This window comes from Oncorhynchus tshawytscha, linkage group LG10, assembly GCF_018296145.1.
Source record: "Oncorhynchus tshawytscha isolate Ot180627B linkage group LG10, Otsh_v2.0, whole genome shotgun sequence".
Taxonomy (NCBI): Eukaryota; Metazoa; Chordata; class Actinopteri; order Salmoniformes; family Salmonidae; genus Oncorhynchus; species Oncorhynchus tshawytscha.
Window position 1 is genome coordinate 39516467 of NC_056438.1, and position 15023 is coordinate 39531489.

General features: G+C 42.3%; 1 protein-coding gene across 2 annotated transcripts in view; it reads right to left on the reverse strand.

The window, feature by feature from the left end:
* ankhb (ANKH inorganic pyrophosphate transport regulator b) overlaps nucleotides 1–15023 on the reverse strand; it is a 107042-nt gene that overhangs the window by 9751 nt on the left and 82268 nt on the right. For both annotated transcript variants that reach the window (XM_024419911.2, XM_024419912.2), the window contains 2 exons: nucleotides 11586–11678; nucleotides 10180–10275 (listed from right to left, as the gene is read on the reverse strand). In XM_024419911.2, coding sequence (XP_024275679.1) covers nucleotides 10180–10275; nucleotides 11586–11678 — 189 coding nt within the window. The remainder of the gene's footprint in view (nucleotides 1–10179; nucleotides 10276–11585; nucleotides 11679–15023) is intronic.

Here is a 15023-nt window from a genome sequence, read left to right on the forward strand (position 1 = left end):
GTTTGAGGTGCTTCCACGACCAGGGTTGACTACTCCTGGCTAACGTTTCCGTCCCGGAGCTAGCACCAACTAGCCTGGGGCTAGCCCATGCTAGAACCATCTCCCGGCTCACTCCTGGGCTACAATATCCGGACCCCTTCTACTGCCCGTACGACTGGAATACCGACATAATCTGCCCGAGGATTCCAACAGGCCCCTCAGGTGCGACACCTGCTGAAGGCCCATTCTGCTATCGTGAAAGACAGGGGTGACACTCTAGACCCAAACTGCTACAGACCTATATCTATTCTACCCTGTCTTTCTAAGGTCTTTGAAAGCCAAGTTAACAAACAGATTTACCTACCATTTCGAATCCCACCGTACCTTCTCCGCTATGCAATCTGGTTTCAGAGCTGGTCATGGGTGCACGCTCAAGGTCCTAAACGACATTATAACCGCCATCGATAAGAGACATCACTGTGCAGCCGTATTCATCGACCTGGCCAAGGCTTTCGACTCTGTCAATCACCACATTCTTATTGGCAGACTCGACAGCCTTGGTTTCTCAAATGATTGCCTCGCCTGGTTTACCAACTACTTCTCTGATAGAGTTCAGTGTGTCAAATCGGTGGGCCTGTTGTCCGGACCTCTGGCTGTCTCTATGGGGGTGCCACAGGGTTCAATCCTCGGGCCGACTCTCTTCTCTGTATACATCAATGATGTTGCTCTTGCTGCTGGTGATTCTCTGGTACACCTCTACGCAGACGACACCATTCTGTATACTTCTGGCCCCTCTTTGGACACTGTGTTAACTATCCTCCAGACGAGCTTCAATGCCATACAACTCTCCTTCTGTGGCCTCCAACTGCTCTTAAACGCAGGGAAAACTAAATGCATGCTATTCAACCGATCACTGCCCGCAACTGCTCGCCTGTCCAGCATCACTACTCTGGATGGCTCTGACTTAGAATACATGGACAACTACAAATACCTGGGTGTCTGGGTAGACTGTAAACTCTCCTTCCTGACTCACAGTAAGCATCTCCAATCCAAAATTACATCTAGAATTGGCTTCCTATATCGCAACAAAGCATCCGTCACTCATGATGCCAAACATACCCTCGTAAAACTGACCATCCTACCGATCCTCGACTTCTGTGATGTCATCTATAAAATAGCCTCCAACACTCTACTCAACAAACTGGATGCAGTCTATCACAGTGCCATCCGTTTTGTCACCAAAGCCACATACACTACCCACCATTGCGACCTGTACACTCTCGTTGGTTGGCCCTCACTTTATACGCGTCGCCAAACCCACTGGCTACAGGTTATCTACAAGTCTCTGCTAGGTAAAGCCCCGCCTTATCTCAGCTCACTGGTCACCATAGAAGCACCCACTCGTAGCACGCGCTTCCGCAGGTATATCTCCCTGGTCACCCCCAAAGCCAATTCCTCCTTTGGTCGTCTTTCATTCCAGGTCTCTGCGGCCAATGACTGGAACGAACTACAAAAATCTCTACAAAAATATCTGAAGCTGGAGACTCATATCTCCCTCACTAGCTTTAAGCACTAACAGTTTTCGTCCTCCTCTTTTGAGGAGGAGTAGGAAGGATCGGACCAATGCACAGCGTGGTAAGTGTTTGTCATATTTTAATTGAACAAACTGAACACGACACAAAATAAGAACGAGAGAAAACAAAACAGTTCTGCCAGGTGAACAGACACTAAACAGAAATTAACCACCCACAAACAAGAGTGGGAAAACAGGCTACCTAAGTATGGTTCTCAGTCAGAGACAACGATTGACAGCTGCCTCTGATTGGGAACCATACCAGGCCAAAAGCAGAAATACACAACATAGAACAAAAACATTGAATACCCACCCCAACTCACGCCCTGACCAAACTAAAGCAGAAACATACAAAAGGAACTAAGGTCAGGTAGTGACAAGCACCAGCTGTCAGAGCAGCTCACAGATCACTGCACCTGTACATAGCCCATCTATTTACCTACCTCATCCCCATACACTATTTATTTATTTATCCATCTTGCTCCTTTGCACCCCAGTATCTCTACTTGCACATTCATCTTCTGAACATCTACCATTCCAGTGTTTAATTGATATATTGTAATTACTTCGCCGACATGCTCCTTTGCACCCCAGTATCTCTACTTGCATATTCATCTTCTGCACATCTACCATTCCAGTGTTTAATTGCTATATTGTAATTACTTCGCCACCATGGCCTATTTATTGCCTTAACTCCCTTATCTTACCTCATTTGCACTCACTGTATATAGACTTTTTGTTCTACTGTATTATTGACTATGTTTTGTTTATTCCATGTGTAACTCTGTGTTGTTGTATGTGTCGAATTGTTATGCTTTATCCTGGCCAGGTCGCAGTTGCAAATGATAACTTGTTCTCAACTATCCTACCTGGTTAAATAAAGGTTAAATAAAAACAACAATGGTTGTGTAATTATTTTATTGTATCACAACCGTTGTGCCAAATGTGTTGTGTGTAAGGGGCTTATTAATCTCAACTCTGAATCGACTTTCACACAAACTAACCCTAATGTAAAGATGAATCACTTGCAGATGGAATGGGAACTATATTGCCTCCTGTCACGCCCTGACCATAGAGAGCTCTTGTTTCTCTATGGTGTAGTAGGTCAGGGAATGACTAAGGGGTGTTCTAGTTCAATATTTCTAAGTTGGTTTTGTGCTTGTTGCACCACGTAGTCACGTTTTGTTGTTTGTTTTGTGAAGAAGTTTCACTTTAAATAAATATGTGGAACTCAACACATGTTGCACCTTGGTCTGTCTCTTTCAACAAATGTGACAGAATTTCCCACCAAAAGAGGACCAAGCAGCGTGCTCACGAGGTAAAGGAGTTTTGGACATGGGAGAAAGTAATGAGTGGATGCGAGAACCTTCCTTGGCGGGAGTCGCAGAGGACTCAGGAAGGACAGCAACAATGCCGGGAACCGTGGCCACAGAAACGCCAAGATTTTTTATTGGGAGGGTTACGAGGGGTGGTCGGCGGAGCAGCGGAGAGTGGAAGAGCAGGTCATCAGTCTGGTGCCATCTGTGCCAGCTCCCCGTACTCACCCTGAAGAGCCAGAGACCGTCAGGGAGGCGATAGAGAAGTTGGGAGAGATGAGAGAGAGATGAGAGAGAGATGTTGGTCAAATGTGTTCTGCTCAACATTCGACCTGAAGACCCTGTCAGCAGTCTGGTAAAGTCTGTGCCTACTCCACGCATCTAGCCTCCACAGTCTGGTACGTCCTGTGCCAGCTCCCCGCATCCTTCCGGAAGTGCGTGTCACCCATCTGGTGACACCTGTGCTGGATCCACGCATCAGGCCTCCAGTGTGCCTCTTCAGCCCGGTACGTCCTGTGCCGGCTCCACGCACTAGGCCTCCAGTGCGCCTCTACAGCCCGGAACCTCCAGCGACGGTCCAGAGCTTCCAGCGACGGTCAACGTCCCGGGGCGTCCAGTGACGGTCAACGGCCCGGAGCGTCCAGCGACGGTCAACGGCCCGGAGCGTCCAGCGACGGTCCACGGTCCGGAGCTTCCAGCGACGGTCCACGGTCCGGAGCTTCCAGCGACGGTCCACGGTCCGGAGCTTCCAGCGACGGTCCACGGTCCGGAACTTCCAGTGATGGTCAACGGTCCAGAGAGTCCAGGCATGGCGTCCAGTCCCGCTCCATGGCAGGAGCCTTCCTCTGCAACGGTGCCCAGTGCAGGCACAGCGTCCAGTCCAGCTCTAAGGCCGGAGCCTTCCTCTGCGCCGATACCCAGTCCATGCAAGGCGTACAGCCCAGTGCCGGGGGCGGCGACCCGCACCGGGAGCCGCCACCGACACTAGTCACCCTCCCTACCCTCCCCATTTGGTTTCAGGTTTTGCGGCCGGAGTCCGCACCTTTGGGTGGGAGGGTACTGTCACGCCCTGACCATAGAGAGCTCTTGTTCTAGGGGGTGTTCTAGTTCAATATTTCGAAGTTGGTGTTTTGTATGGTTCCCAATTGGAGGCAGCTGATGATCGTTGATAGCCATTTTTCCCACCTGTGTTTGTGGGATATTGTTTGGTTTTGTGCTTGTTGCACCACGTAGTCACATTTTGTTGCTTGTTATTTGTTTTGTTGAAGAAGTTTCACTTTAAATAAATATGTGGAACTCAACACACGCTGCGCCTTGGTCCATCTCTTACAACAAACGTGACACTTCCAATGCTCAAGCACTTTTGATAAACAATCATAGTAGGAAAGTGAAGATACTAGTAAGGATTCTATTTCAAGTATAAAGGCATGTTTGACTATATTCTGATAAATGCTTCCCTGGACAGAATGAAGGTACATTGAATATTAAACAAGAAAATAAGTATCTCCTAAGGTTTGTTGTGTCACCTTGTAAGCAGTTTATGTAATTTTATTACCCACTCATCTTCACAGAAAACTGTCGACATAAATAATAAAACCATGCTAACTCAGTGGTTAACCTTGCTGATGGAAAACACAGTTTTTCGTGTTGAGGTTCTGTACGTTACTCCTATGGAAAAATATATTTGAAGAGGCTAAACAACAGCACATTCTCCAGCCCCTGATGGTTGAGTGAATGATGCAGATTTGACTACTGAAGCGTTGGTCACCCAATGAGCTTTGTTTGGTAAACTAAGTATACTTTATTGAGGCTTTATGAAACCTTTATAAAAGATTGTGAGGCATCTACAGTATGCCGGATTTATAAAGGCTTCATGAAGGTTTCAATCTCATGGTGTGACCTGTTCAGTACAGACAGCACATCTGGCTGTGAATTCATCCTGCTTATAACCTCATGATTGTGTTTTGCTTTTTGTGTATGGTTGTGTATATTAACATGTATATTTACATCTCTATGGATGTGTATATTAACGTGTATATTTACGTCTATATGGATGTGTAGTTTGTGTATATGTACGTGCATATTCACATCTATATGGATGTGTAGTTTGATGTGTATATTTACGTCTATATGGATGTGTATATTAAAGTGTATATTTGGGTCTATATGGATGTGTCGTTTGATGTGTATATTCACGTGTATATGGACGGCCTACAGGGAGGAGGTGAGGGCCCTCGGAGTGTGGTGTCAGGAAAATAACCTCACACTCAATGTCAACAAAACTAAGGAGATGATTGTGGACTTCAGGAAACAGCAGAGGGAACCCCCCCCTATCCACATCGATGGAACAGTAGTGGAGAGGGTAGTAAGTTTTAAGTTCCTCGGCGTACACATCACAGACAAACTGAATTGGTCCACCCACACAGACAGCATCGTGAAGAAGGCGCAGCAGCGCCTCTTCAACCTCACGAGGCTGAAGAAATTCAGCTTGTCACCAAAAGCACTCACAAACTTCTACAGATGCACAATAGAGAGCATCCTGTCGGGCTGTATCACCGCCTGGTACGGAAACTGCTCCGCCCACAACCGTAAGGCTCTCCAGAGGGTAGTGAGGTCTGCACAACGCATCACCGGGGGCAAACTACCTGCCCTCCAGGACACCTACACCACCCGATGTCACAGGAGGGCCATAAAGATCATCAAGGACAACAACCACCCGACCCACTGCCTGTTCACCCCGCTATCATCCAGAAGGCGAGGTCAGTACAGGTGCATCAAAGCTGGGACCGAGAGACTGAAAAACAGCTTCTATCTCAAGGCCATCAGACTGTTAAAACCTGTTAAGCCTACCCCTTACTTTTTCGAACATTCTGTTAAAAATCGCGCAACATTTCAGCGTCCTGGAATATAGTATATGCATATGATTAGTATGTGTGGATAGAAAACACTCTGACGTTTCTAAAACTGGTTAAATCACGGCTGTGACTATAACAGAGCGTGTGTTTCATCGAAAAGCGCAAGAAAAACTGATCACCGAAAACTGGAAAAAATATCAATGCGCCACTTGCATGTATTGTCTATGGGACAGCAAATTAAATGGGGCTGAGATTGCAAGTCCTACAGCTTCCACACGATGTCGCCAGTCTTGTCAATTGCCTTGGCGTTGTTTCTTGGTCAAAGAGATATCCCATTCCTTCCGGTCTCCGACAGGAAGTTTTGGAAGAGAGATTTCCGAACATGATTTGAAGACGTGGAGCTATTGAATACACATCGCCCTGTGATCAATTTGATAGATTATTAACGTTTACTAATACCTAAAGTTGGATTACAAAAGTATTGCGAAGTGTTTTGTGAAAGTTTATCGTCGACTTTTTTAATTTAAAAAAATGACGTTGCGTTTTGAAACTGTGTTTTTTTCTGGATCACACAGTTTCCATAGATGGATATTTTGGGTATATATGGACCGATTTAATCGAAAAAAATACCCAATGGTGATGTTTATGGGACATATAGGAGTGCCAACAAAGAAGCTCGTCAAAGGTAATGAATGTTTTATATTTTATTTCTGCTATTTGTGTAGCGCCGGCTACGCTAATTCTTTTGTTTACGTCGCCTTCAGGTATTTCGGGGTGTTGCATGCTATCAGATAATAGCTTCTCATGCTTTCGCCGAAAAGCATTTTAATAATCTGACTTGTTGGCTAGATTCACAACGAGTGTAGCTTTAATTCAGTACCCTGCATGTGTGTTTTAATGAACGTTTGAGTTTTAACGAGTGCTATTAGCATTTGGCGTAGCGCATTTGCATTTGCTGATGGCTAGATGGGACGTCTGCGTGTCGGGTGGGCTTAAGAGGTTTTAAACAGCCACCACTAACATTGAGTGGCTGCTGCCAACACACTGACTCAACTCCAGCCACTTTAATAATGGGAATTGATGGAAATTGATGTAAAATATATCACTAGCCACTTTAAACAATGCTACTTAATATATGTTTACATACCCTACATTATTTATCTCATATGTATATGTATATACTGTACTCTATATCATCTACTGCATCTTTATGTAATACATGTGTCACTAGCCACTTTAAACTATGCCACTTTGTTTACATACTCATCTCATATGTATATACTGTATATACTGTATATACTGTACTTGTGCGTATAAGGTAGTAGTTTTGGAATTGTTAGCTAGATTACTCGTTGGTTATTACTGCATTGTCGGAACTAGAAGCACAAGCATTTCGCTACACTCGCATTAACATCTGCTAACCATGTGTATGTGACAAATAAAATTTGATTTGATTTGAAAGTGTATATTTGGGTCTATATGGATGTGTCGTTTGATGTGTATATTCACGTGTATATTCATGTGTATATGGATGTGTAGTTTCATGTGTATATTAAGATCTATATGGATGTGTAGTTTGATGTGTATATAAACTTGTATATTAACGTGTATATTCACGTCTATATGGATGTGTAGTTTGATGTGTATAGTAACATGTATATTTACGTCTATATGGATGTGTAGTTTGGTGTATATTTACGTCTATATGGATGTGTAGTTTGATGTGTATATTTACGTCATTATGGATGTGTAGTTCGATGTGTATATTCAAGTCTATATGGATGTGTTGTTTGATGTGTATATTAACATGTATATTTACGTCTATATGGATGTGCAGTTTGATGTGTATATTCAAGTCTATATGGATGTGTTGTTTGATGTGTATATTAACATGTATATTTACGTCTATATGGATGTGCAGTTTGATGTGTATATTTACGTCAATATGGATGTGTAGTTTGATGTGTATATTCAAGTCTATATGGATGTGTAGTTTGATGTGTATATTAACATCTATATGGATGTGTAGTTTGATGTGTATAGTAACATGTATATTTCCGTCTATATGGATGTGCAGTTTGATGTGTATATTTATGTCAATACGGATTTGAAGTTTGATGTGTAAATTTACGGCATTATGGATGTGTAGTTTGATGTGTATATTAACGTGTATATTTACGTCTATATGGATGTGTAGTTTGATGTGTATATTTACGTCTATATGGATATGTATATTAACGTGTATATTCACGTCTATATGGATGTGTATATTAATGTGTATATGGATGTGTAGTTTGATGTCTATATTGTATTTATGTGTGTTATTGTTTTATACAGGAAAAATCTGAAAAAGACACTGCCAATTTCTAACTTACAACAATGACACCTCCATCCAGGATATGTTGCTATGCAAATCAATCTCACTCTGGGGTGAAGTTTCCCCTTTGTATGGATCTAGGATCAGCTACCCCTCAAAGTGGTCTCCCTACCACTGTTACTGGTAAACATGAGGGATGGGGCTGAAGAAATGTAACTACTCTCAAATTCATACACGGAGCCATGAACTAACTCAGGGTTTCCCAAAGTTGGTCCTGGCCCACCCCAAAATTAAATATTACATAAGTATTCAGACCCTTTACTCAGTACTGTGTTGAAGCACCTTTGGCAGCAATTACAGCCTTGAGTGTTCTTGGGTATGACGCTACAAGCTTGGCACACCTGTATTAAGGAAGTTTCTCCATCTCCTTTCGCTATCATACTCTAATTCCACTGATTTCAAAACTCGGCCCTCCAGAAAGTGGAGAGCAACACTTATGCAGTTCTACTAAGCGATATATGCCTAGATTCCTGAAACGAGTCACATATTGACAAAGCGAAAACAAGGTTCTAGACATTTTTGTAAATGTATTAAAAACAACAAACAGAAATACCTTATTTACATAACTATTCAGACCCTTTTCTATGAGAGTCGAAATAGAGCTCAGATGCATCCTGTTACCATTGAACATCCTTGAGATGTATCTACAACTTGATTCGAGTCCACCTGTGGTAAATTCAATTGATTGGACATGATTTGGAAAGGCACACACCTGTCTATATAAGTTCCCACAGTTGACAGTGCATGTCAGAACAAAAGCCAAACCACGTGGCCAAAAGAATTGTTCGTAGAGCTCCGAGACAGGATTGTGTCAAGGCACAGATCTGGGGATGGGTACCAAAACATTCTGCAGCATTGAAGGTCCCAAAGAACAGAGTGGCCTCAATCGTTGTTAAATGGAAGAAATTTGGAACCATCAAGACTCTTCCTAGAGCTGTGGAGGTGGGAGAACCTTCCAGAAGGACAGCCATCTCTGCAGCACTCTACCAATCAGGCCTTTATGGTAGTGGCCAGACGAAAGCCACTCCTCAGTAAAAGGTACATGGCAGCCCTTGGAGTTTGCCAAAAGGCATCTAAAGATTCTTGGAGAAATGAATGGAGAATGTGGAGAAAAGTGCAGAGAGATCCTTAATGAAAACCTGCTTCAGAGCACTTAGGACCTAAGACTGGGGCAAAGTGTCACCTTCAGACTGAACAATGACCCTAAGCACATAGCCAAGACAACGCAGGAGTGGCTTCAGGACAAGTCTCTGAATGTCCTTGAGTGGCTCAGCCAGAGCCCGGACTTGAACCCCCAACATCTCTGGAGAGACTTAAAAATAGCTGTGCAGCAATGCTCCCTATCCAATCTGACAGAGCTTGAGAGGATCTGCAAAGAAGAATGGGACAAACTCCCCAAATACAGTTGTGCCAAGCTTGTAGTATCATACCCAAGAAGACTCAAGGCTGTAATCGCTGCCAAAGGTGCTTCAATAAAGTCTTGTGTAAAGTGTATGAATACTTGTGTAAATGTGATATCAGTTTTTTTTATTTTATCCATTAGCAAAAATGTCTAATAACCTGTTTTTGCTTTGTCATTATGGGGTATTGTGTGTAGATTAATGAGGGGGGAAAACCAATTGAATCCATTTTAGAATAAGGCTGTAACATAACAAAATGTGGGAAAAGTCAAGGGGTCTGAATACTTTACAAATGCACTGTATAGTGTGGAGCAAAACAAGCAAATTTTGGGTTACCGATGGGGTAAGACAGTTGAACACAGCTCATGAGACATGGATAAGTTATATTCTTCAAGAATCAATGGGGATATATCATTAATTTAAAATCATATGGCCCATTTAACCATTAGTTGGGGAAATGTAAAACTGACCCAAGATCAGTGTCTAAGGGGCAACGTCAGCCTACTCCATCAAACACATTTCTGAAAGCTGAAAGCACAATGCAAGAAACCTACTATCTGCAATCATAGAATTATGGCCCGCATCAAGTCACTCATGGTATAACAATGTAAGCTTTTTAAAGACCTAAAAGCAATAAACACATTATTTTCCATCCACAAAAGATCAAGGTTGAACGTACCGTAATAGAAAGTGCAACGCAGACAAATGTGAACTTTTTGATGTGGGATTTGGAGATTGTGGTATTGATGTTGGTCAGTTTGTTACTGGGGTTGTTCTGGGGGCAAAGAAGAACAAACAAACAAACAAACAAACAAACATGACAGGTGTGAATGCACTCAGTAGGCTAAGGCTGGGATTAAATCAAAGGCGCATTGTTGCAATTTCTCAACATTCACGAAGATCAGAGTCATGGTACATTGTGGATATCGGCTCATGTTTAAATTACCTTTACAAGTCAATTGCAATGCGCTTGTCGACAACAAGCATTTGATTGAATCCCGACCTAAATCTTCACATAAACTATAGAATCGATTTACAAATTACATTTAGAATCATTGTGAGACTTTGGTTTAGTAACAACAGGCTTCACAACTATAGTTAACACAGGTAATACCACATCAAAACCAACAATGACATTGTTATGAGAACAATGTCTTGACAAAATGTACTCTCCCCTAAAAATGTATTGTGCTCAATCATGGCTGAAGAGGCAACTACCTTAGTATGACTCAGCACAAGTAAACCACACAGTGACTTTCTTAAAAGCAGCCCTTAAACTTCCTGGAGCAGGTTGGTCTCTGCTCACCACACCTTTGTTTACCTATAAATATTATGAAATGTCAGCGGGAGCCACAGTAATTCTAGCTGTCCGCTATGAATCCAGACTCCCCCAAAATACATGGTGCAGTGGAATTATGTATATCATATTTCTGTGGTGTAATTACTGCAGTTTCAGTAATGGCACACTGGTATAAACGGAGCAATACAGAACAGTGACAGTTGAGTTAATGGGACAGCTAGGCATTGTCTGCTGACCTTTGCACAAACTAACAATAAACTCACTGAACTGAAGCAGGGATTCATTCAAAAGTGCGTTGCAAAGCTGTTAAGTGCACTACCGACAATGCGTTTTTTTAAAGCCAATTTTCCCCGACGTTTGCGGAGATCACATTCATGGCAAATTAAGCTTGCTTGGCGACAACGCACCTTTGATTGAATTCTGGTCTAAGTATCTGCACCACTGCAATCAGCCCATACTGTGCCAAACTCATTGTACACTGCATCCCAGAGAAGCATCTCCTACATAAAAACATTAAGGTAGCACTTTATTTTACAATATTGTTTCCATTGCTATTTACGTGGTATTTACTTGAAAATATGTGGTATCGATGCACTTTTACTTTATTGAAAGAATACAACAAAGCTGGCCTTGTAGTTTTACAATTTTACAGTGTAAGTAAATACCAAGGCATTTCTGTGCTACCCACATTAAGGTTAATATAATCTTTAACAGTCATTAGGTTGAGGTACCTGGCCACTCTCAATGGCCTTACTTACTAGTCAATGTAAACAACCTTGTCTTACCTTGTCGAAGGCGGGGTAGACCGTACGTAGTTCTGTCAGCCAGCCGTACGGCATGTGACCCACAGGATAGCTTGCAGTCAGTACTGCTACCGCCTGGCCAAACCACAGAAACCAAACACTTAGAGCAATAGACCAGTCCACCACGTCAGAAGTAAGAGTTCCTGTTTGTCTTTCTTGAAGTCGAGTTGAAGTGCTTCTTCTAAGATTGCTATATCATACTAATGTGGTTTCTGGGATGTTAAACACACTCTCCAGGTATTGTGAGATCTGGTAATCTGCACCACATAATTGCAAAAATGACAACCTAAAACAAATACTTCACTATATTGTTACCCACTACTATAGTTAGTAAAAGGATGTATTACAAATGGCAAAAGTTCATCACATTGTTTATAGTTTGTGGCATCACAAGTCTGAACTTAGACACCTGCCCCATTCATTCAAAACACTGTATTCTCACTCTAATAACATAACATAGCAGGTGAAAAAAACTGTCGGGGGAGGTTACAGTGTTTTCCACAAGGACATACAGTACTAGTCAAAAGTTTGAACACATCTACTCATTCAAGGGTTTTCTTTATTTTTACTATTTTCTACATTGTAGAATAGTAGTGAATATATCAAAACTATGAAATAAAACATATGGAATCATGTAGTAACCAAAAAGTGTTCAACAAATCAAAATATATTTATATTTGAGATTCTTCAAAGTGGCCACCCTTTGCCTTGATGACAGCTTCGCACCCTCTTGGCATTCTCTCAACCAGCTTCATGAGGTAGTCACCTGGAATGCATTTCAATTAATAGGTGTGCCTTGTTAAAAGTTCATTTGTGGAATTTCTTTCCTTCTTAATGCGTTTGAGCCAATCATTTGTGTTGTGACAAGGTACGGGTGATATACAGAAGATAGCCGTATTTGGTAAAAGGCCAAGTCCATATCATAGAAAAAACAGCTCAAATAAGCAAAGAGAAACAGTCCATCATTACTTTAAGACAAGAAGATCAGTCAATCTGGAACATTTCAAGTACTTTGAATGTTTCTTCAAGTGCAAGTCACAAAAACCATCAAAGAGCTATGATGAAACTGCCACAGAAAGGAAGACCCAGAGTTAACTCTGCTGCAGTGAATAAGTCTGCTGCATGAAATCAGGCCTTCATGGTCAAATTGCTGCAAAGAAACCACTACTAAAGGACACCAATAAGAAGAAGACTTGTTTTGGCCAAGAAACATGAGCAACGGACAAAAGATCGGGGAAATCTGTCCTTTTTTCTGATGAGTCCAAATTTGCAATTTTTGGTTCTAACCGCCGTGTCTTTGTGAGACGCAGATTAGGTGAATGGATGATCTTCTCATGTGTGGTTCCCATGGGGTAGCATGGAGGGCCAGGTGTGATGGTGCTTTGCTGGTGACACTGATTTATTTAGTACTCAAGGCACACTTAACCAGCATGGCTACCACAGCATTCTGCAGCGATGCGCCATCCCATCTGGTTTGTGCTTAGTGGGACTATAATTTGTTTTCAACGGGACAATGACTCTGACGAAGGCCATGTGGCCGATACGTACGCTTATTAAAGATCAATGATCAAGAGCAGTGTGCGTTTTCCTTTATCTTGTTCAACTGTTACCATGCACCTGCAAAAAAGATAGAATTTTGAACAGGATAATGACCCAAAACACAACTCCAGGCTGTGTAAGGGCTATTTGACCAAGGAGAGTAATGGAGTGATGCATCACGTGACCTGGCTTCCACAATCACCCGACCCCAATTGAGATGGTTTGGGATGAGTTGGACCGCAGAGTTAAGGAAAAGCAGCCAACAAGTGCTCTGCATATGTGGACACTCCTTCAAGACTTTTGGAAAAATATTCCTCATGAAGTTGGTTGAGAGAATGCAAAGAGTGTGCAAAGCTGTCATCAAGGTGTCATGACTTGCCCATGACTTGGGTGAGGATCATAGGTGTCAGATTCCCCCACCCTCTCTCCCCCACCAGTTTTATGACCGGTCGTAAATACCATGTAGTAACTCTGCTTTTGGGTTTGGCAGGATTGAGGGAAAAGAAACCTTTGTTAAAAGGAGATTCCTCCCGCCAGAACAGTAACATCAAAAGGTTGAATAATAAAACAATATTTCTGAAATCCAAAACAGTTGGAATGGTCCGTGGGTACTTAAAGAACAATCCTGTCGAATTCATTACTATAGGACTCGTGACAAAATTTACATTAGTCAAGAAAACGTAAGGATGGGAGTCCCCACATTGAAATGGCTACCACTCTATAGACCAAGCAGGAGGACGGTGTTGAACTGGACATCAAATGGTTAGACTCCACCAGACCAGCTACGTACAGCGCCAGCTGTACACATTGAAATGGTTAAGAAAACTAAAAGACTACACATTCACAGTCTGCAGCTGTATATGTAAAATAGTCTAGGAAACTCGACCGAAGACGAGAGGAGAACATTTCCCTATCGAAGAACCATTGGTACGTCTGACGTATCCATTATATCAGAGCTACACTACGAAAGACTTTAATCTCTGGTGGGCAAACCAGAGTCTTTCTGTCAAATTACTCCCCAGACGGATCAAGTGTTTTCAAGAGAGACAGCAAAGACATACACACGTAAATATATACATTGCAATTCTTTCAAATGAGCGGCTGTTCATGTGCAAAGTATTTCATAGTTCTCAGCTGTATGATGTATTGGGCCCATTCTGTCTTTCCCCCTCTTTATTTGTCCCCACCCCTTTCCATTGTCTACCACACCATCATATCCACTAGACACTTTTCATTGCATTACGTAGTAAGAAAGCGAGAAAGATAACATTGCGTCAGTGGATAGCTGGGTGTTCGCATGAGTTTTGCTTGAGCAACAGAGTGGGGCAGCCATTGTCTCTCCCTCTTCTATTGAAAAAGCGATTGTCCCGGTTGATATATTATCGATTATATATTTTAAAAACTACCTGAGGATTGATTATAAAAAATGTTTGACATGTTTCTGTGGACATTACGGATACTATTCGGAATTTTCGTCTGCGATGTCGTGACGGCTCGAGCCTGTGGATTTCTGAACACAACGCGCAAAACAAATGGAGGTATTTTGGATATAAAAATAATCTTTATGGAACAAAAGGAACATTTTTGTAAATTGGGAGTCTCGCGAGTGAAAATATCCGAAGATCATCAAAGGTAAGCGATTAATTTGATTGCTTTTCTGATTTGTGACCAAGCTACTTTGATGCTGGGGCGGCAGGGGAGCCTAGTGGTTAGAGTGTTGGACTAGTAACCGAAAGGTTGTAAGTTCGAAATCCTCGAGCTGACAAGGTACAAATCTGTCATTCTGCCCCTGAACAGGCAGTTAACCCACTGTTCTTAGGCCATCATTGAAAATAAGAATTTGTTCTTAACTGACTTGCCTAGTAAAATAAAGGTAAAATT